This window comes from Oryx dammah, unplaced genomic scaffold, assembly GCF_014754425.2.
Source record: "Oryx dammah isolate SB20612 unplaced genomic scaffold, SCBI_Odam_1.1 HiC_scaffold_25, whole genome shotgun sequence".
NCBI lineage: Eukaryota > Metazoa > Chordata > Mammalia > Artiodactyla > Bovidae > Oryx > Oryx dammah.
This window is the reverse complement of record NW_024070209.1, coordinates 94,903,309-94,927,543: the sequence shown is the minus strand read 5'-3', so window position 1 is coordinate 94,927,543 and position 24,235 is coordinate 94,903,309. Positions and strand designations below refer to the sequence as shown.

Below are 24,235 nucleotides of genomic sequence, written 5' to 3'. Positions count from 1 at the left end.
TTTCAGAATGTTAAATGAGAACTCACTTTGCTCTAAAAAAGATACAGAGTGCTTTATGAAGAAGCATTCAGTATAGCAAGATAAGTTATTTTTAGAATAAGTAAGAAAAATGAGACAAAGAAAATAAAGATAGGAACTTGTGGCCAGTTGTAAAAGGAAGAAAAGTATGTGTAAAATAAAAGCTATGATGACCAAGTTGCTTCTTTGAGATTATGATGGAAACTGATCAATTAAAAGAATTTACAGAATCTGTAAGATGATAAAAAATAATCTCAGGGAACTCACATCTATTCCTGATAGAAGCAGCAGAGGGACATTCCTCCACCAGTCCTCCTTGAAGGCAGCTATTTAATCACAACATCCTATGCGCCTTGTTTATAGTCCACACAATGACAACCTCAGTAGGGGACTGTTTCCTAGTCCTTTACTTCGTACAGGCTGATGGCATGACATTAAAGTGCAATTTGGGAAAAAGCAATTGAGGAAGGGAGCAGTGTAACGCAGGGTGAGGATAGGCCTCTCTGGAGGACAGTCTGGCTTAATTCACCGAGTTTGTAAGTAGGTTGGTTTGTTTGGGTAACATCTGAACATCTGTCCTTTAAAGGGATGTATGGCTTCCCAGGTGGCTCAGTGGTATAGAACCCGCCTGCCAATGCAGGAGATGGGTTCGATCCCTGGGTCAGGAAGATCCCTTGGAGAAGGAAATGGCAACTTGCTCCAGTATTCTTGTCTGGGGAATCCCATGGACAGAGGAACCTGGCGGGCTAGAGTCCACGGGGTTGTGAAGAGTGGGACACGACTTAGCGACTAAACAACAGAAGCTGTATTACGTGTGGGCTTTGACCTTCTCTGATGAAAGTTAGGCCTGTTCTTAAAAGATGTGAAACCTGAAAGAGAGACTCGGTGGGACAAGTGCCTGAGAACGTCCTGGCAACAAACAGAAAACTGCCCACTCTTGTACAAATTACAGCAAAACAGTTCTGCAGGTAACCTTGGTGGAATTCCCTTTGAGGAGACTTGGTGAGTGTACCTGAAAAAAATCGCAAATATTGAGTAAGGCATTAGATCTAAGAAAGGTGGGTGAATTCCTGAGATGTTTTCTTTTTAAAATTGTATAGTTTCACTGTAAAACTGTTAGAGGAAAACATAGGCAGAACACTCAGTGACCTAAATCAAAGTAAGATCCTCTATGACCCACCTCCTAGAGTAATGAAAATAAAAACAAAAGTAAACAAGTGGGACCTGATTAAACTTAAAAGCTTTTGCATAGCAAAGGAAACTATAAGCAAGGTGAAAAGACAACCCTTAGAATGGGAGAAACTAACAGCAAATGAAACAACTGACAAAGGATTAATTTCCAAAATATACAAGCAGCTCATACAGCTCATACAACTCAATACCAGAAGAACAGACAACCCAGTCAAAAAGTGGGAAAAAGACCTAAACAGACATTTCTCCAAAGAAGACATACAGATGGTTAACAAACACAAAAAGATGCTCAACATTGCTCATTATTAGAGAAATGCAAATCAAAACTGCAATGAGATATCACCTCACAACGGTCAGAATGGCCATCATCCAAAAGTCTGCCAACAATAAATGCTGAAGAGGGTATGGAGAAAAGGGAACGCTCTTGAACTCTTGGTGGGAGTGTTAATTGATACAGCCACCATGGAAGATGGTATGGAGATTCCTTAAAAAACAAGGAACAAAACCACCATATGACCCAGCAATCCCACTCCTAGGCATATACCCTGAGGAAACCAAAATTGAAAAAGACACATGTATCCCATTGTTCACAGCAGTGCCATTTACAATAGCTAGAACATGGAAGCAACCTGGATATCCATCAACAGATGAATGGATAAAGAAGTTGTGGTACATATACACAATGGAATATTACTCGACCATAAGAAGGAACACATTTGAGTCAGTTCTAATGAGGTGGATAAACTTAGAGCTTATTATACAGAGTGAAGTAAGCCAGAAAGAGAAAGATAAATATTGTATACTTATGCATATATACGGAATCTAGAAAAATGGTACTGAAGAATTTACTTGCAGGGCAGCAGTGGAGAAACAGACATAGAAAATAGACTTATGGACATGGGGAGGGGGAGGAGAGGGTGAGATGTATGGAGAGAGTAACATGGAAACTTACCATATGTAAAATAGATAGCCAACGGGAATTTGCTGTATGGCTCGGGAAGCTCAAACGGGTTCTGTAGCAACCTAGACGGGTGGGATGGGGCGAGAGATAGGAGGGAGGTTCAAAAGGGAGGAGATATATATATACTGATATCCCCTCTGATTCATGTTGAGGTTTGACAGAAAAGAAAATTCTGTAAAGCAGTTATCCTTCAATTAAAAAATGAATAAATTTTAAAAATTGTATAATTTCAGAAACTACATTTAAAAGTATAAATTGCTTCTCTACTAGGCTAACTTAGAAAAAGTAGGGCTCTTTATTCTGACTGATTGAGAAGCGAGGTTGTAATGGAAGGCTGTAGAAACAGTATAGGCCAATCATGGCGTATTTGTTCTTTGGAACCATCCTTAAGCTAGATGGAAGTGAATTAGGGTTTTTAAAAATGCAAAATGTAAACTTTGGGAGCAATTACAAATAATGAGAAATTATATATCACAAGTCTACTGGATTAAAATAGAAATAGGTTGCTATACAACATTGATCTTTTGAGACTGGAAGGACAACTGCCTCTATCCACAAGAAGTAGATTTGAGTGGTAAAGATCAAGGTGGTAATTATTATTTAAAAATAAGTAGTATATATTACTAATTAAAAAATAATAGCTTTATGAGACATAATTCACATAAAATAAAGTTTTAAAGTATATAATTCAGTTAGGTTTTTTCTCTACTGGGTTTTAGTATATTTACAGAGTTGATTATAGCAATGGCTATAATCAACGTTAGAACGTTTTTATCACCCCACAGAGAAACTATACCCATTAATAGAAATTCCCCATTTCCCCTTACCTTAAACCTCAGCCCTAAGCAACCACTAATCTATTCTATATCTTTTTTGTTTGTTTGTTTTTAAAGTTTATTTATATATGTATATATTTTGCCACTTTTATTTTTTTAATCGAAGGATAATTGCTTTACAGAATTTTGTGGTTTTCTGTCATACATCAACAAGAATCCGCCATAGGTATACCCACGCTCCTTCCCTCCCTCTCTCCTGTTTCCCTCCCCTCTTATGAATTTGCCTTTTCTAGACATTTCAGGTAAATTGAATCATATATTATGTGGCCTTCTGTGACTAGCTTACTTAGCATATTTTCAAGATTCGTCTATGTTGTGACATGTATCTGTACTTTCTTTCTTTCTGTGGCTGAATGATATTTCATTGTATGGATATACCACATTTTCTTAATCCATTCATCTGTTGATAGACATGAGCTGTTTTCCCCTTTTGACGATGATGAATAATGCTGCAGTGAACACTGGTGTCCAGGTGTCTGTTCGAGTTCCTGCCTTCAGTTCTTTTGGGCATGTACCCAGAAGTGGAATTTCTGGGTCACATGGTAATTCTGTGTTTAGTATTTGAGGAACTGCCAAACTCTTTTCCAAAGTGGTTGCACCATTTTATATTTCTACCAGCAATGTGTAAGGGTTCCAGTTTCTTCACATCTTTGCCACTTGTTATTTTTTGTCTTTAAAAAATTATAGCCATCCTAGTATGTGTAAAGTGGTATCCCCCTTTTTTAAAAAAGTTTTATTTATTTTTGTTTATTTGCACTGGGTCTTAGTTGCAGCATGTGGGATCCAGTTCCTTGACCAGGAATTGATCCCAGGCCCCCTGCATTGGGAGTGCAGAGTTTTAGCTACTGGACCATCAGGGAAATCCCCCCATTTTGGTTTTGATTTATATTTATTTTCCTTATGACTAGTGAAGTTGAACATCCATGTGGCTATTGGCCATTTATATTTCTTCTTTGGAAATATATCCAAGTCCTTTGGCCATTTAAAAAATTTATTTATTTATTTACTTGGCTGCCCCTGGGTCTTAGTTGTGGCGCACAAGAACTTTGATCTTCACTGCAGCATGCTGGATCTTTAGTTGTGACATGTGGTATCTACTTCCCTGACCAGGGCCCCTGGAACCTGGGCCCCTTGCATTGGGAGCACAGTCTTTTCCACTGGACCACCAGGGAAGTCACCTCATACTTTTTAAGTTAGGTTGTCTTTTTGTTGTTGAGTTGTAGGAGTTCTTTATATATTCTGGATATTAAACTCCTATCAGATAAATGATTTCCAAATATTTTCTCCCATTCTACAGGTTATCTTTTAACTTTGTTGATGATGTTCTTTGATGCACACAATTTTTTATTTTGATAAAGTTTATTTTTTCTTTTATTGCTCATGCTTAAATCCAGGATCATAAAGATTTATCCCTATGTTTTTTTCAAAGAGTTTAATAGTTTTTAGCATTTATATTTAGGTCATTGATCCATTTTGAGTTAATTTTTGTATATGATGTGACGTAGGGGTCCAGCTTCATTCTTTTGTGGAAATCCAGTTGTCTTAGCACCCTCAGTTGAAAATATTGTTCTTCCTGGTAACATATTTTTAACAATTTTTTTTTGTATAGATAATACATTCATATGGTTCCAAACTTAAACAGTGTAAAAGACTATATAAAAGTTACATCTTCTCCCATTCTTGCCTCCTACCACCCAGTCACCCAGTTCCCTTCCTCATATTGGATAGCCAGTATTAGGATTCTTATGGATCCTTTCAGAAACAACACTTTAGGCATGACAAGTAAATATAAGCAAGTGTGTGTATTTACGTGTGTGTATACTATATATATTTTTGCTTTAATAAAGGAGGTAGCATATATGTTATTCTGCATTTTTTCAATTAAGGCTGTTTTCTGGTTTCAAGAAATGCAGTATCCACAGGAAAATATGAAGGATAACCTAAAATATACCTGTTTTCCTTCCACCAAGAATAAAATTTTTTCATGCTTTTTAAATTTTTTTATCCTTTTTTTTAAAAAATATTTATTTTATTTATTTAGCCGTGCCAGGTCTTAGTTGCAGCACGCCAGTACTTCTTTAGTTGAGGCATGCAGACTCCTAGTTGTGGCATGTGGGATCTAGTTCCCTGACCAGGGATCAAACCTGGGCCCACCACATTGGGAGCATGGAGTCTTAGCCACTGGACCACCAGGAAAGTCCCTTTCAGGCTTTTTTAAAAAGTGAAATAAATAAAGATGAAGGTGGAATTCCTTTTGTTTGATATCTCCAGCAACTGCTGTTTTGGGTTTGACATATATATTCTTCTAACACAACTGAGTGACTTCACTTTGACTTTTCACTTTCATGCATTGGAGAAGGAAATGGCAACCCACTCCAGTGTTCTTGCCTAGAGAATCCCAGGGATGGGGGAGCCTGGTGGGCTGCCGTCTGTGGGGTCGCACAGAGTCGGACACTACTGAAGCGACTTAGCAGCAGCAGCAGCAGACTTTATAATTCAGTGTATGCTTTTATGTAGTGGGTTTTGTATATGACTCTGTGTATGTAAAGCTCCATAGCAGTTTTTGCATGCACTGCCTTATTTAATCCTTAGGATATCCCCTGATTGGTATTTCTGTTTTGTGGACAAGGAAACTGAGGTACAGAGAGATCAAGTAACTTAGCAGGGTTATACAGCTAAGTAACAGACAGTAAGGTAAGTAATAAGGAGTAAGAAGTAGAGTGTGCCCTTAACCTCTGAACTGTGCCGTGGTATTACTTGTGTATGATATTCTCTGATTGATACTTGTTGATTTAGGAATAAAGGAGTTTTCCCTCTTGGCCCTACTCTGTTTCTTCAAAATTTGACCTTCCATCAGCGCTGAACATAGTTGATCACTCTGCTTTTGAAATGTTTTCCTCATAGGACTTCCATAATACCACACTCGCATGGTTTCCTTTGTACCTCATCAAGCAGTCTCTTTTGCTGGTTCCCCCCGCCCCTAACTTCTATGGGAGGTGTTAGGATTCCTGTTTTTTTTTTAACTTACCCATTTCTCTGTTTATAAGCAGCCACTTTAGTTGTCTCTTCTAGTCTCATGACTTAACTGTATATTTTCTCACAGTCTCCAGGTTGGTCTCTCTAGTTTGGATACTTTTCCTTGAAAACAGGACTCATTTGATCAGCTGTTTAAAGCATGTCTTAGGTACCTTGAAGTCTCCTAGGCATCACAGACTTATTGTGTCAAAATCAAGTTCTTACAGCCAAATAGTGGCAACAACCCACATGTCCAGCAGCTGATGGATAGATAAGCAAAATGTGATAAACACATACAATGGAATATTATTCCGCTATAAAAAAGTACAAAGAAATAATGCATGTTACAATGTGGCTGAACTTTAAAAACATATATTAAGTGATGGAAGCCAGTCACAAAAAGGCCTGGTTTTCAGATGTCCAGAATTAACAAATCCGTAGACACAGCAGGTGAGGTTATGGGAATTGGGAGATGCATGCTATTGAGTACATTAGTGATCTTTTTGGGGTGATCAAAATATTCTAAACTTGATTATGATGATGGTTGCTTAACAGTGAATATGCTAAAAATCATTGAATTTTACACAATAAAGGGGCAAATTTTGATATGTGATTTTTATCTCAATGAAGTTGTTAAAAAGACCCCTCAAATTCCTGGTTCCTCATCACTCAAACCAAACCCAAACAAATCAAAACAATCTACTTAGGAAAACATAATTGAGAAGCACTGGGCTTTCTAAAATCAAAACTTTGGTTTGCAAAAGACACTGACTGTCAAGAGAATGAGAACATAAGCCGTGAACTGAGAGAATATATTTGTGAAAGACGTATCTGATAAATTCAACAGTATGAAAACAAACAACCCTATTAAATCTTATTAAAAATGGGTCAAAGACCTGAACAGGTACCTCACCAAAGAAAATACATAGAATACAAATAAGCATATGAAAAGGTGCTCAATAGAATATGTCATTCAGTTCAGTTCAGTTGCTCAGTCATGTCCGACTCTTTGCGACCCCATGGACTGCAGCATGCCAGGCCTCCCTGTCCATCACCAACTCCCGGAGTTCAGTCAGACTCATCTCATCCTGGGTCGTCCCCTTCTCCTCCTGCCCCCAATCCCTCCCAGTATCAGAGTCTTTTCCAATGAGTCAACTCTTTGCATGAGGTGGCCAGAGTACTGGAGTTTCAGCTTTAGCTTCAGTCCTTCCCAAGAACACCCAGGACTGATCTCCTTTAGAATGGACTGGTTGGATCTCCTTGTAGTCCAAGGGACTCTCAAGAGTCTTCTCCAACACCACAGTTCAAAAGCATCAATTATTTGGTGCTCAGCTTTCTTCACAGTCCACCTCTCACATCCATACATGACTACAGGAAAAACCATAGCCTTGACTAGATGGACCTTGGTTGGCAAAGTAATGTCCCTGCTTTTGAATATGCTATCTAGGTTGGTCATAACTTTTCTTCCAAGGAGTAAGTGTCTTTTAATTTCATGGCTGCAGTCACCATCTGCAGTGTTTTTGGAGCCCCCCAAAATAAAGTCTGACACTGTTTCCACTGTTTCCCCATCTATTTGCCATGAAGTGATGGGACCAGATGCCATGATCTTCATTTTCTGAATGTTTAGCTTTAAGCCAACTTTTTCGCTTTCCTCTTTACTTTCATCAAGAGGCTTTTTAGTTCTTCTTCACTTTCTGCCATAACGGTGGTGTCATCTGCATATCTGAGGTTATTGATATTTCTCCTGGCAATCTTGATTCCAGCTTGTGTTTCTTCCAGTCCAGCGTTTCTCATGATGTACTCTGCATAGAAGTTAAATAAGCAGGGTGACAATATACAGCCTTGACATACTCCTTTTCCTATTTGGAACCAGTCTGTTGTTCCATGTCCAGTTCTAACTGTTGCTTCCTGACCTGCATATAGGTTTCTCAAGAGGCAGGTTAGGTGGTCTGGTATTCCCATCTCTTTCAGAAATTTCCACAGTTGATTGTGATCCACACAGTCAAATGCTTTGTCATAGTCAATAAAGCAGAAATAGATGTTTTTCTGGAACTCTCTTGCTTTTTTGATGATCCGGCAGATGTTAGCAATTTGATCTCTGGTTCCTCTGCCTTTTCTAAAACCAGCTTGAATGTCTGGAAGTTCACAGTTCATGTATTGCTGAAGCCTGGCTTGGAGAATTTTGAACATTACTTTACTAGCGTGTGAGATGAGTGCAATTGTGTGGTAGTTTGAGCATTCTTTGGCATTGCCTTTCTTTGGGATTGGAATGAAAACTGACCTTTTCCAGTCCTGTGGCCACTGCTGAGTTTTCCAAATTTGCTGGCATATTGAGTGGAGCACTTGCACAGCATCATCTTTCAGGATTTGAAATAGCTCAACTGGAGTTCATCGCCTCCACGAGCTTTGTTCGCAGTGATGCTTCCTAAGACCCACTTGACTTCACATTCCGGGATGTCTTTAGGGAAATGCAAATGAAAATAACCGGGCCGTAACTTCTACACACCTGTGACACTGACGACACTGGCAAAAGCAGAAGCTGTCGCTAGTTGTTGGTGGGGATGCAGACTTGAGGAGCATTTGAAGATCTTCTGTCACTTGGGCTTCACTGATCGCTGGTAAAAATCTGCCTGCAATGCAGGATACCCCTGTTCAGTTCCTGGGTTGGGAAGATCTGCTGGAGAAGGGATAGGCTACCCACTCCTACATTCTTGGGCTTCCCTTGTGGCTTAGCTGGGAAAGAATGTGCCTGCAGTGCGGGAGACCTGCGTTTGACTCCTGGGTTGTGAAGATCCCCTGGAAAAGGGAAAGGCTACCCAGTCCAGTATTCTGGCCTGGAGAATTCCATGGAAAAGTCCATGGGGTCACAAAGAGTCGGACACAACTGAGCGACTTTTGCTTTCACTTTACCAGGCTAAACACCCTCACCATATGTTGTATCAGTCGTGCTCCTTGGTGTTTATCCAAATGGACTGGAAACATGTCCACCATAAAACCTATACACAGATGTTTATGGTAGTATTATTCATAATTGCTCAAATTTGATAGCAGCCAAAGTATCATTCAGTAGATGAATGGATACACTGGTACATTGAGACAATGGAATGTATTCAGCGCTAAGAAGAAATGATCAAGCCATGAAAAGACAGGAAGGAAGCTTAATTGCATATTACTTTGTGCAAGATGCCAACCTGAAAAGGCAACATAGGTATGATTCCAACTACATGACATTCTAGTAAAGGCAGAACTAGGTGATAGTGAAAAGATCAGTTGTTTCCATCTTTTCCCTATACCTTGCCCTATACATCTCTTCCATCTAGATGTTAATTTGTTTCCTTTTATCATATCCTTTAATAAGCTGATAAATGCAAGTGCTTCCCTGAGTTCTGGGAGCTGCTCTAGCAAATATTCAAACTCACGGAGGAGGTCTTTGGAACTTTTGATCTATAGCTGGTTGGTTAAAAGTGCAGGTGATATAATCTGGGCTTGCAGCTGGTGTCTGAAATGTGTGTATGTATGTTGGTTGGGGAGTTGAGGGGGCCAGTCTTGTGGGACTGAGCTCTTAACCTGTGAGATCTGACACTATCTCTAATAAATAGTGTCAGAGTTGAGTTAAATTGTAGGATACTCAGCTGATGTTACAGAGAATTGCATATTGTAGGGAGGAAAAAAAACTCCATACATTTGACCAGAAATGTCAGAAATATGAGTGTTCTGTGTAACTAGGAAAGAAGAATATAATACAGAGTCGCACAGTAGGGAAGAACTGAGATTCTCCCTACATGGGTAGGAAAAAGCTGAGTTTTTTTTTTTTTAAACAAATGCAAAATAGAACTGAAGGACTCTGATAGAACTGAAGATATTCATCAGTATCTTTTCCCATTATGAATAATGAATGGATTATATGTCAGGACTAAGGACTGTTTATTGAAGCCTTTGAGGTTTGTAGGGAATTCAGCACAAGAAAGAGCTTGCTACTCCAGGACCTACTCCAGGCCAAAAGGAAGATCTTTCCTTTGAGGTGCTAATTGAAGGTCAGAACTTGTCCTAGGAATAAGAAAGACTTTATTTTGAACATTTCTAAACAGCTTGGTTTCTCCTCATTTTCTTTTCGGGGCCTCTTTTCTTACTCCTCCTTCCTCCCATTGTGGCTGCTCTCTGGTGCTTACCTGTGTATAAAGTACTGTGGCTATAACTGTTAAAGTGTGTCTCTGCTACATTTAAGTAAGTCATAGCATTTAGATTCCATAATTAATGTTTAAAATCATTTCGTTATGCTTGTGTAGTTTAATTTGTCCTTTCTTGGCCTTCCTTCTTAAAATCTAATTTTATGAGATTTTAATTTTAATACAGCCTCTGACTAGTATTAAATAGTCTCATATGGAAGGAGGTTTCCCCTCCAGTTCTCTTTACACAGCAGACTGTACCCTTCCTTCTCCAGAGAACTGTTGTTAGAATTGTTTTCCTTCTGTGAAATCTTTTGGTTTGAGTGCTTTCAGAGGACAAATATTTTTAAAATGCAGACATTTAGACCTCTTTTTGAAAGGTAGAGTGACTCTTCAGTTTGACTCTTCAATATAAATTTCAGATTTATATTTTATAATTAATTTTAGTTAACCTTTTTATTTTGAAATAATCGTAGATTTGTATGCATTTGTAAGAAATAATACCAAAAGATCCCATGTACCCTTTTTCCAGTTATTTTTAAAAATTATTTATATATTTGGCTGTGCGGTTTTTAGTTGTGGCGTGTGAACTCTTAGTTGCAGCATGTGGGATCCAGTTCCCCGACCAGGGATCGAACCCGGGCGTCTGCACCGTGCATTGAGAGCTCGGAGTCCCAGCCCTTGGACCACCAGGGAAGTCTCCCTTCATCCAGTTGTCCCTGGCAGTAACATCTTGTAGAACAGATATCACAACCAAGATATTGACATTGATACACCCCACGATCTTGTTCATCATTCTCCAGTTTTACTTGTACTTATTTGTATATTTAGTTCTTTGCAGTATTACTACATCCATAGTCTCATGTATCCGATAGCACCTTTAAGACCATTTCATCACCCCAAGGAGTCCACCTGTTGTCCTTTTTATAACTGTACCCACTTCCCTCCTGTTGCTCCTAACTCCTAGACCCTTGGCAGTCAACCAGTTTGGTCTCCATTTCTGTAAATTTTTAAATTTCAAGAATATTATATAAATGGAGTCATATAGTATGTAACATTGTGGGGGTAGGGTGTTTTTTTTCCCACTGAGCATAATTCCCTTGAAATTTATCCAGATTGCCATGTGTCAATAGTTGTTTCCTTCTATTTCTGAATAGTATTCCATTGTGTGAATGTACTATAACTTAACTAGTCCTTGTGGAAGGACATCTGGTTTATTTCTGGTTTTTGGCTGTCATGAATTAAGCTTCTGTGGACTTCTGTGTACGGGTTTTTATGTGATCATAAATTTTCATTGCCAGGAGTGCAGTTGCTGGATCGTATTTGCTAAGGGCATGGTTTGTAATTTACTTAAAAATTAGCAGATAAAGACCTTTTCCTTTGAAAATGATTGACTTTTACTTTGTGTGTGTGTGAAAAACATCATCTGACAGTTCCTTGCAAAGCTGTCTGTCTTCTTGAACCTGTTACCTGTGTAGCTGAACTGAACTGAAACTGAACCTGTGCAGCCAGGGAGTTTGCATTTTGGAATAGGCATTGTGAGAGGAACGTGAAAGCTGACAGATCAAATCCCAGAGTCGTCATAGAGTAGTTTCCTTTTCTGTGAAACAATACATGTATTTTGTTCAGTTGCTCAGTCGTATCTGATTCTTTGCGATCCCATAGACTACAGTACGCCAGGCCTCCCTGTCCTTCACCATCTCCTGGAACTTGCTCAAACTCATGTCCATTGAGTTGGTGATGCCATCCAACCATCTCGTCCTCTGTTGTTCCCTCTCCTGCCTTCAGTCTTTCCAGCATCAGAGACTTTTCTAAGTCGTCCCTTTACATCAGGTGGCCAAAGTGTTGGAGCCTCGGCTTTAGCGTCAATCCCTCCAATGAATATTCAGGATTGATATCCTTTAGGATTGACTGGTTTGATCTCCTTGCAGTCCAAGGGACTCCCAAGAGTCTTGTTCAGCACAGCAGTTCAAAAGCATCAGTTCTTTGCTGCTCACCTTTCTTTATGATCCAATTCTCACATCCATACATGACTACTGGAAAACCATAGCTTTGACTATATGGACCTTTGTCAGCAGAGTAATGTCTCTGCTTTTTAATACACTTTCTAGAGTTGTCATAGCTTTTCTTCCAGGGTGCAAGCATCTTTTAATTTCATGGCTGCAGTCACCATCTGCAGTGATTTTGGAGCCCAAGAAAATAGTCTCTCATTGTTTCCATTGTTTCCCCATCTATTTGCCATGAAGTGATGGACCAGATGCCATGATCTTAGTTTTTTGAATGTTGAGTTATTACATGTGTTAGTTCTTGTCTTTTTTGCACTTGGTCTTCAGCTTTGATGTTGTAATAAAAGGTTGCATTTTATTTTTTCTTCTTGCAGCGGCTATGTGACTACGTTTGTGACCTCCTGTTGGAAGAGTCAAATGTCCAGCCAGTATCAACACCAGTAACAGTGTGTGGAGACATACATGGACAGGTAAAATTTCATGAGCAGAGTTTTAGCTTTTGTACCGTCTGTCCATAGTCCATGTGTATTTCCACTTGTGCTGTAAAATATTAAAAAAAAAAGGGAGGGGGGCAGCTAGTCGTTGGCTAGGATGCGTCGGTCTGTGTGACACTAATGATTCCTGGTTATTGTTAAACTAAATAAAAGCAGTAGTCAAATTATTCATGGACTTTGTTGAAATCACACTTAGGAAGTGAACTGAGTGAAGCATTATTGTTCTGTGGACAGGAGGAGATAGAAAATAACTACAGACTGACTGCTCATAGTTTTTATGGTTGATAGGAGATGCTTTGGTTTTGGGCACTAATTTTCTTTTCATTCTGCACATTGCTGTTGTGTTCATTCTGTTCACTTAATGTCATATTTTATTGAAAATTCATCATTTCCTTATTGGGGATGAGAATAACTGTTCAGAAAAACTATTGGTGCATGATTTCACAGCAGTTCTGTGCTAGAATGGAATGAGAAAGACAGTTCACCTTTTCATCTGCTGGGATTTTGTTTGTTTTTAAGAATTTCAGAGCATTGACAAGAGGGCTACATCTCATTTTTGGACTCTTACTGTCAATGTTTAGCCTGATTAGGAAACTGTATTTGTGGAATGTTTTTTTCTTTTTTCCTGGGTAATGAAAGCTAAACAAAACACTCATAGCCTGCTTTATGCATGCAGTGGAGTTGGGGCTAATATATTGTGACATAATATAGTATATAATTATAATAATAATATATTGTGAACAACATTGGATTTATGAATGCCAACATGACCTTAACTATGACTGCCTAACAGAGCAGAAAGGTGTAGAGATTATTTGTGATTGAGTTGGGTTTTTCAATCTGTTCTCTGGATGTTTGAGGTTATAGTAAATGACATTTGCATGTTATCAGCTTCTAAATAGAAACCCCATTATGTCATATTTGATCTGTTAAAATTCTAGTTCTCTAAAGTAAACCATTAGGAGCATATTTCTTGACTTCTGTGTAACTTCTCTCCTAAAGTATAATAAACGTTTCTATTTTGCTAACATAAAGGTATTAATATAGGCAGTGCCTTTAACATATTTGTAAAAGTTGGAATAAACCAAGCAGTGTTTTCCTTTGATTATAATATTAAAATTGAGGGGTTACCTGTGTTTGGCTGCACTGTGTAGGTCGTGGGATCTTAGTTCCAGACCAGAGATTAAATCTGCCCTCAGATTCAATCAGCAGTGAAAGTGCAGAGTGCTAACCACTGGACCGCCAGGAAATTCCCCAAGGACTTTTCAGTATATGAATTACAGTCATGGTCAAAGGTCTGGAAGGTAGAGACAACTTCATACTACTAAAATTAATTAATAAATTTACACTTCTGTGATATATATACCTTCAGTCAGATGTACAACTCTTGCTTTCATTTATCTTGTGTTTTGAGATTAATAAATTATGAGATAAATAAATTATGCTTTCTCATAAATTCCATGTCAGTTGTTTTTTTTTTAAGGGTTCCATGAGATTGGATCATTTTGTGGAGAAGGACTGAGACTGAAACATTGAGGAATTAGCCTAAATTCACATAGCTACTAAAGCACAGAGCTGAGATTTGAAACTCATATAGGCGCCCAATAGCCCGTTACTATTATTATTATTTTTTCCTGCACAGTTTGCTTACCCACCTGCTGTCACTTCCCTGACCGGGATTTGAACCTGGGCCACATCCGTGAAGGCTCAGAATCCTAACCACTAGGCCACTAGGGAACTCCCAGTCCATGTTAAGACTGCCACCAAACTGAACAGTGTTTCTCTTGTACTTGACCCTTTAAAACAATTGCTCATCGAAAGCATAGGACTTGAGAAGCTTCTAAATGTCTGTAAAGTCAAATGTAAGATGTGTCTTTTGGGACTTGTACAGTTTTCTTCCCTTGGGCCAGTTCTGGAATTGCAGGATTGGATTATGACTATAAATAAACTCATGGAAAGTGTTGGCATGCATACAGTGCCAGGAAGCATTAAAACAGTATAATCTAGTGAGGAGGTTGTCGAGTTCAGTGGCAGACAGAGCTTGGTTTAACTCCTGCCTGGGTACATAATAGCTGTTTAAGAAGCTACTTCAGCTAGCTCTTCAGGTCTTTAGATATGTGGACCTTTGAGGATCTGTAAGATGGCACAGAGTCAACTGAGGGTAAAACTGCTGGTGCCACCCTGATCCAGGGAGTGTCACCAAGCCTATGCTGGCTGTCCCTGTATTCTTCACCGGCATGCATGCATTTACAGTAAAATAAAATGCCAGTCTCATTTAAGAATGTCCTTGATGAACTAGTAATATTAGTGAATAGTAGCTCGTAACCATTGAGGACACAGATCTTGTGAACAGCCCCTGTGATGAAGTAGGTAGCATGCATAAAGCATGTCTGCTGCACGCCAGAGAAAAACGGTTTTCTCAGAAGATGACTTACTTTCGCAGTTTCGTATCTCCATCTGAAATAGCCTCTTTTTTTCTTTTTAATGGAATGCTATTTTTACTTGACAGAATGAATGACAAACTATGAGTATTTGGCAACTATTTTGCAAAAGTGAATGAAGTGAGCCAGTCACTTTAAGAGGAACAATTGATAATATTTGTTGCTGATGCCAGAATTTGAGTTTTCAAGAAAATAATTGGAATTTTAGAAAATTTGAATTCACCACCATGAAGCTCCTAGCTTCTGATACCTAAAAGACTTTTCTGATGAGATGAGTGATAATATTAACAAATATTTTTTTAATGATTATAAGGAAATACTGTTTTTCATTTTCAAAATAACCAGAGTATATTACCCACTCAAAATGTTGGACCAACCTATCTAACACAGTTTGAGAAGAGACCAGTTGTCCAGTTTTGATGTATCAGAAGAAAATATGCACCATTATCTCTAAAAGTTATTAAAATTCTCCTCCCTTTTGTAACACATACCTGTATGAAGCTGGATTTTCTTTGTATACTTTAAACAGCATATCCCAACAGATTGGCTGTTCAGTTCAGTCGCTCAGTCATGTCTGACTCTTGCAACCCCATGGACTGCAGCACATCAGGCCTCCTTGTCCATCACCAACTCCTGGAGTTTACTCAAACTCATGTCCATTGAGTTGATGATGCCATCCAACGATCTCATCCTCTGTCATCCTCTTCTCCTCCCGCCTTCAGTTTTTCCCCAGTATCAGGGTCTTTTCAAATGAGTCAGTTCTTCACATCAGGTAGCCAGAGTATTGGAGTTTCAGCTTCAGCATCAGTCCTTCCAATGAATATTCAGAACTGAATATTCAGATTGGCTGTAGAGGCAGGCTGTGGGAACCCAAGCTGTGCTCTTTTTTTGCCAGGCGTTAAAGAGATTTAAAAAAATATAAGACAGTGCCAGTGTTTTCATAAATTTCTTTTGTTTTGCTTTGGAAAACAGTTTATTCTTCATTAAAAATATGTATGTTACTACTTAGTTATTGATTTTTTTAATTTTTAATTTTGGGGTATTGTTGATTTACAATGTTACGTTAGTTTCAGATGTACAGCAAAGTGATTCAGTTATACATATACATATATGCATTCTGTTTCCATATAGGTTATTACAGAATATTCAATAGAGTTCTCTGTGCTATACAGTAGGGCCTTACTGTTTATTTTATTGTAAGTAGTATGTATATGTTAATCCCAAACTCCTAATTCATCCCTCCCCGATTTTTAAAATAAATTTCAGTTCAGTTCAGTTCAGTCGCTCAGTCATGTCTGACTCTTTGTGACCCCATGAACCACAGCACGCTAGGCCTCCTTGTCCATCACCAACTCCCGGAGTCTACTCAAACCCATGTCCGTTGAGTCAGTGATGCCATCCAACCATCTCATCCTCTGTTGTCCCCTTCTCCTCCTGCCTTCAATCTTTCCCAGCATCAGGGTCTTTTCAAATGAGTCAGCTCTTCTCATCAGGTGGCCAAAGTATTGGAGTTCCAGCTTCAACATCAGTCCTTCCAATGAACACTCAGGACTGATCTCCTTTAGGATGGACTGGTTGGATCTCCTTGCAGTCCAAAGGACTCTCAAAAGTCTTCTCCAACACCACAGTTCAAACACATCAATTCTTCGGTGCTCAGCTTTCTTTATAGTCCAACTCTCACATCCATACATGACTACTTGAAAAATAGCTTTGATTAGATGGACCTTTGTTGGCAGTGTAATGTCTCTGCTCTTTAATATGCTGTCTAGGTTGGTCATAACTTTCCTTCCAAAAAATAAGCATCTTTTAATTTCATGGCTGTAGTCACCATCTGCAGTGATTTTGGAGCCCCCCATAATAAAGTCAGCCAGTGTTTCCACTGTTTCCCCATCTATTTGCCATGAAGTGATAGGACCAGATGCTATGATTTTAGTTTTCTGAATGTTGAGTTTTAAGCCAACTTTTTCACTCTCCTCTTTCATCAAGACGCTCTTTAGTTCTTCGCTTTCTGCCATAATGGTGGTGTCATCTGCATATCTGAGGTTTAAACATTAGCAAATGATCACTTTAAAATTCTAATATAATTAATACTGATTCATATAGTGTAAAAACAAAAGCCTTTGAGGACCTGTAATTTTTAAGACTATGCTTGGGTCCTGAAACCAAAAAAATTAAAAACTACTGAGTTGGCCAGCTATATCCTTGCCTCTAATAATGGGGTAAAATCCACATCTCAAGATTCATTTTGTTTTAAAATAAGAACACTTACAGAGTGTGTGTGATATGAAAAACATACACTAGGTGGTAGAAATTATTTGTGAAATAATGAGATGTGCTCCCAGTAATATATGACAGTTACTTGGCTCCATATGTTTTTAGTAACTCTTTATTATATATATATTTTTAAATTTTTTTATTGAAGGATAATTGGTTTACAGAATTTTGTTGTTTTCTGTCAAACCTCAACCTGAATCAACCATAGGTATACATATATCCTCTCCCTTTTGAACTTCCCTCCCATCTCCCTCTCCATCCCACCCCTCTAGGTTGATACAGAGCCCCTGTTTGAGTTTCTTAGCCATACAGAGAATTCCCTTGGCTATCTGTTTTACACTGGGTAATGTAAGTTTCCATGTTACTCTCTCCATCCATCTCCCCTTCACCCCCACCTCGCCCCCCCCGCCCCCCTTTGCCTCCCTCCCCTCCCCTCTCCTTGCCCCCCCTCGCCTTCCCTCCCTTCGCCCCTCCTCGCCTCCCCTCACCTCTCCTCGCCTCCCCTCGCCCCAGGTCCACAGGTCTGTTCTCCAGGTCTGTTTCTCTACTGCTGCCCTGTTTAAGTAAATTCTTCAGTACCAGTTTTCTAGATTCCATATATATGCGTTAGAATACAATATTTATATTTCTCTTTCTGACTCACTGTAGTAATTCTTTATTATATTAAAGAATTTTGGAAAAAACTTTCAGTGTAGAGTAGGAACTATGGGTCCCTGAAGCAGAATTTTTGGCCATCCGTTAAATATATATAAATTAAATGGAAACTTACAAAGCTTTTGTTCAAGAACATGTTGCTGCAGACATCCAGAGTAATGTCTAAGGACACTCACTCTTCTATAGTACTTTTAAAGAAGCAGCTATTGGTGTGGAGAAAAGGGAACCCTCTCACACTGTTGGTGGGAATGCAAACTAGTACAGCTACTATGGAGAACAGTCTGGAGATTCCTTAAAAGACTGGAAATAGAACTGCCATATGACCCAGCAATCCCACTGCTGGGCATACACACTGAGGAAACCAGAATTGAAAGAGACACATGTACCCCAATGTTCATCGCAGCACTGTTTATAATAGCCAGGACATGGAAGCAACCTAGATGTCCATCAACAGACGAATGGATAAGAAAGCTGTGGTACATATACACAATGGAGTATTACTCAGCCATTAAAAAGAATACATTTGAATCAGTTCTAATGAGGTGGATGAAACGAGCTTATTATGTGAAGTAAGAGTGAAGTAAGCCAGAAAGAAAAACACCAATACAGTATACTAACGCATATGTATGGAATTTAGAAACATGGTAACGATAACCCTGTGTGAGAGACAGCAAAAGAGACACAGATGTATAGAACAGTCTTTTGGACTCTGTGGGAGAGGGAGAGGGCAGGATGATTTGGGAGAATGGCATTGAAACATGTATAATATCATATAAGAAACAAATCGCCAGTCCAGGTTCGATGCAGGATACAGGATGCTTGGGGCTGGTGCACTGGGATGACCCAGAGGGATGGTACGGGGAGAGAGGAGGGAGGGGGGTTCAGGATGGGGAACATGTGTATACCTGTGGTGGATTCATGTTGATGTATGGCAAAACCAATACAATATTGTAAAGTAATTAGCATCCAATTAAAATAAATTTATATTGAATATGTAAAAAAAGAAGCAGCTATTTTATATAACTTTTACATGTTTCCTTTCAGACTTGTGTGTACATACTCAATATTTTACATAGTAAAATTGTATAGTTATATTATAGGTGTAATTTTGTGTTCTGTCGCACTTTGCTACATAGTTTCCATTATAATCATTATTTATGACTGTGTGAGGTCTGGGTCTTACTAATATTCCCCTATGTTGCTCATGAAGGTTGTTTCTCCTCTTATTAGAAATGGTGCTATGATGCATTTTCTTTATGTTACACACCTTTCCCCCCCCCGCCCCTTTAAGGATATAGTCACAGAAGTGGAATTACTAGGCCAAATTACATGTGTGTGTGTGTATTACATATACACATATATACACTGAGTGTGTATAAATATATATACTTATTTTTTACTGCTTATATTGTGTGTGATTGTTTATGCATATGTGATACACACATGCACACATATATGTGAGGTGGGAAGTGAGAAGTAATATTACTACGTAAATTTTACTTTCAAATGTAAACAACAGATGTGAAGGAAATTAGTAATAGTAGTTGGTATAGTCAACACTTTTAATCCAAAATTCTTTTTCAGAAAAACCGTGATGTTTTCTTTAGAAAGTAAGATTAGGATAATCTAGTTGACTGAAGTTATCAAGCACACATTTTTTGTCAGTTAAATTTTCAGGCAAATAGAGTATGATCAAATATACTTTTTTTTTTTTTAAATATACTGATTATTGAGAAGACTCTCCACAGCTGTAGAGCCTAAGGGTACACATCTCTGAAAGCAGAGTATACGAAGGTAGGTTGATCTGCTCTGTAGGACACTATGAAGTGTCATGTAAACTCATTCTTTGAAAGAAATTCTTATCCACTTGTTTCCTTAACTTTTGTCTCTTTAAAATAGATGCAGAATGTGGGACAAGATGATTGGGTTAGCTTATCGACAGTTAGGTAACTGATACATGATTTCAAATTCTCTAGTGATAGACGGGGAGATGTGTGAAAGAAATTTGAGGGGTTTGATGAGCTAGGAATGACTTTAGTGATAACTGAGAGCTTCATTTTTTTTTTAAAGCTTGGAAACTGTGTGCTTGGCAGTTTAGTTTGCGCTTTCTTTTTATGAATGTACATATTTGAAGTCTTAATTCACTGCTTCTTTACACAGTTTGGCTTCAGTTTCATATTTTACTCCTTCACAGGAATTTGTAATCAGCATATATTGCCTTTCTTTTATAGTTTTATGACCTTTGTGAACTATTCAGAACTGGAGGTCAGGTTCCTGACACAAACTACATATTTATGGTATGTAAACTCCGGTGATATTAACTACTTACTTTATTTTATATTTTTTCACCTACTTATTTTAAATGGAGGAGATCTGTGTTACTACATGTAGACTATATAATACTTTCATTGCCATGTGACAGTCGTTATTTAAATATGTGAGAAAGTGATTCAGTACTTTGCTACATTTTGCTGTGTCCTTTAGTTGAGAATAATTATTTTTGTAAACTGCTGTGCAGGTAGGGCTGGGTTATAGCCTTCAGTAATGGTTAGGCAAAAACAAAATAGCTTGGAACGTCAGGTTTAAAGCATACATCTTCAATTTACTGTTATTTTGTCATTTTTTTGAGCATTCATTTTCATCTGTTATTAATCTGGATTGAAGAATGTACACATTTACTATTAAGGTAGATACTTGCTTTCCTTTTGGAATAAAATGTTAGTTTATTTTTTTTGAGTTCTGTTATTTTTCTTCTGAAAATTTCTGGGTTACTTTCTTATTCTTTTAGCTGTTTTCCTATGGTCTAATATTGGCCCAAGGAAACATAAATGGGAAGCGTAGATAGTATGTCATTATATGCAGTTGTTAAATACAAAGCTGAGTGTAGAACACTGTTAACGATATTTGCTCTAAGAAAAAAGAACTATTTTCAAATTGACAGCTCTTTTGATACAGTTAAAAAGATTTTTGAAATTCATTTAAAGTTTTTTGATTCACACTTTTTTTTACAAACGTTTATTAATGTAGGTAATAGAGAATTGAAAAAATGGTGGTTTTATAGAGAAAGTCCTTGAGAGAACTGCACAGCAGGTTGCTGTAAGTCTCCCGTAGCATAAGACTAGCACAAACATTTAGTAGGAATAGCTTATTAATTCCGTTTCAATTTTTTGTTAAAACTCAATTTCCAAATAATTCAGTGTGTGACTCATTTTTGCTCTTTTGTGCTGTGTCTCTGAGTTTGTGCACTTTGGTATAATTTTTTAAAAATATTGTTGCTATTACATTGTTTGTAACTGTAAATTTTTACTTTACAGGGTGATTTTGTAGACCGAGGTTACTATAGTTTGGAGACCTTCACTTACCTTCTTGCACTAAAGGCTAAATGGCCTGATCGTATTACACTTTTGCGAGGAAATCATGAGAGTAGACAGATAACACAGGTGTATGGATTTTATGGTAAGATTTTCTCTTCTCTGACTCTGAACATTGTCTGACTTTCCTCTTTGGGGAAAAAACACCACGTACGTCATGCATCTGCTTTTAATAGTAAAATTAGAAAGACAGATAGTCTTTTTCCACTCTCATTTTTAACTCCATTTTTCCCTCAATCAGTTGAAAATCTGACTACGTAGAGAGAACCATTCTATTTTTTCTTTTTTTACTAAAGTATATAGTTGATTTACAATATTAGTTTCAGATGTGCAACATGGTGATTCAATATTTTTATAGATTATACTCCTTTTAAAGTTATTTTGAAATATTAGCTATATTGCCTGTGTTGTACAGTATATCCTTGTAGCTTATTATTTTATTCATAGTAGTCTGAGAGAACCCTTTTTAACTTTTTGGTGTATGTCTTTCTAGATCAGTGCCTCAAAATGCAGCTTTCAGTTTCCCTCATTGGAATTAACCGGGGGTGCTTGTTAAAGTTTTAGACTGCTGGGTGCTGCTGTAGGCCGTTTGGGGTGGGGCCTTAAAATCTGCTGAAAAGTAATGTTTTGCACTCTCAGTTTAAGAGTCTGTTCTGTATACAGTGTGTGTTTGTATACATATCTGTGTATGTATACATCACATCAAGCTAAAATGTGATCATACTTGGTTTTTTAATATTGTGATGAGCTTTTTCACTTCATTAATATTGTTTTTATAGCTGCACTGTAATACACTGTATGGATGTACTGTAAATCTGTGTACTTCCTCCAGATAATACTGGAACTCAAGTCATTAAAAGCAAAATAGCTACTTCTATAAAATTTTATATGATTGAAAGCTTTAAAAAATGAGATTTGGAGCTCTTTAAAGGAGGTAGATAGAACTCTTGAGATATTAATATGAATTTTCTTTGAGCACAATTAAGGCAAATATTGAGAGATTTAAAAATAGTAATCTCAAAAAATAAAAATAAAAATAAAAATAGTAATCTCATACCCATTTAGTTTTAAACTTTATATTTTGAATTATCTTCTGTCATTGTAAAGATAAATTGAACTCTCTTACTGCTCATTTTGTCAGCCATTGTCAATTATTAAACTTAGAAAATTTGACAATTTATTGTTATTTATTTATTTATGGTCACCTTTTGTTTCTTGGGGGAACCATAGTTCCCCAATCAGGGGTTGAATCCAGGCCATGGCAGGGAAAGCCTGGAATCCTAACTACTAGGCCACCAGGGAACTCCCTGAGAATTTGTTGCTTATATAACTTTGTTAATAGAAATTGAAAAGTTAGATGGCTAATATTTATCTCCTTTCTCCAAGTTACTTCTTATTTACATTCTCAAAATGCCAAATACCATTTGGAATAAAACTGATTGATGCTTTTACAAAATAATCACTGTGTTGGATAACATATAATACGATGTTAGCTCAGTGAAAGCAGCTGACTCCAGCTGTCCAAGATTACTATTATGCATATACTTACACCCCAGAAATTGACCAGCATTATCACTGTAGGGCAAAAGGAATAACAGGGGGAGAGGAAGGAGGACATTTTAATCATGATGCCTTGACTGAAGAAAATGACGGCTGCACAACATATCGTACTGGATGGTTTTGATCCCAGGCTGTGCTCTGGTGCTCAGAGACAGTTTTGTTTAGTAAGAGGAAGCCCGTCTGCTCCTCAGGAGGAAGATAGATTTAGTCATCATGGAACTTCATACTGACTTTAAAGTAAAAATGTCCACATATAGCTGTTATCTTGGGCCTTCAGTTCATCCTGATAAACATGGTTGTAGTTAGCAGTTACTATGAACCAAGTGCTTTGCTTATGTCAGGGTGAAAAATTGACAAGTCGATTCCTACTGGTAAACTGTGCTCAGTGTTAGAGATGTCTCCTGAGACGTTTATATAAGGATCCTGCCTCACGTGGAGATACAATTTAGAAAATTATGAGGGTTGACAACCCACAGTATCATTTTCAAGTGTACTTAGGACAATAGTGATATGTGTTTTTTTTTTTTTCAAAATTAAGAAACCAAAGAGCAGAGCTTCCTTGGTATTAACTGAGAGAAGAGATTAATATATTCTATTAACTGTTGTAGATAGCAGAGAGAATGTTCAGCTGAGAATATATAAGACCTAGTGATAACTATCAGGATACTTACTAGAACTCAAGTGTGTAGTTGCACAATCTGCAGAAAGTCTCAGGAGAGACAACGTAGGTCTGAGAAATGTTGGAAAGGGGATTAGCCGTGTTCTTGTGATTAAGGGTCCTCTAATGTGTTTGGTTTCCTACTAGCATAAAGTAGTCACGTTAAGTATGTTACTGTGTTTGATGGAATTGCCCAGAATTTTTTTTAAGTTTATTTATTTTACCACGCCACATGGCCTGTAGGACCCAATTCTCTGACCAGGGATCAAAACTGCACCCTTAGCAGTGAAAACAAGGAGTCGTAACCACCAGACCACCTACTCCCAGTATTAATGATAAGACAAAAATGTTTGCTCTGGGTTATGTGAAATTAATATTTAGCTCTTCTTGATTATAGCATTTGACCAGTAATTTCAGCTGCTCCTTAGGGCCACTTTTGGAATGAAAAGTAGGACCACTTTCCTAGACCAGTTAGCTACTAGTCTCCTGACTACATGGAGGGTCCACCAGGGCTAAACATGTGTCATAACTTGCCATCCTAGTTTAAGCACAAGTTCTGTTGTCCTAGTGTTAGATATGTCCTTTATTTA

The 24,235-nt window shown here is 37.9% G+C and overlaps 1 protein-coding gene and 1 non-coding gene across 2 annotated transcripts in view; one reads left to right on the top strand and one right to left on the bottom strand.

The window, feature by feature from the left end:
• The window catches only part of PPP6C (protein phosphatase 6 catalytic subunit), a 42,345-nt gene that overhangs the window by 12,926 nt on the left and 5,184 nt on the right, over positions 1 to 24,235 (top strand). Inside the window, exons 2-4 of the mRNA XM_040225115.1 lie at positions 12,568 to 12,663; positions 20,288 to 20,353; positions 21,371 to 21,512. Coding sequence (XP_040081049.1) covers positions 12,568 to 12,663; positions 20,288 to 20,353; positions 21,371 to 21,512 — 304 coding nt within the window. The remainder of the gene's footprint in view (positions 1 to 12,567; positions 12,664 to 20,287; positions 20,354 to 21,370; positions 21,513 to 24,235) is intronic.
• Positions 5,130 to 5,202, bottom strand: TRNAG-CCC. The gene has a single exon. It is a non-coding gene; the product is annotated as a tRNA-Gly (tRNA).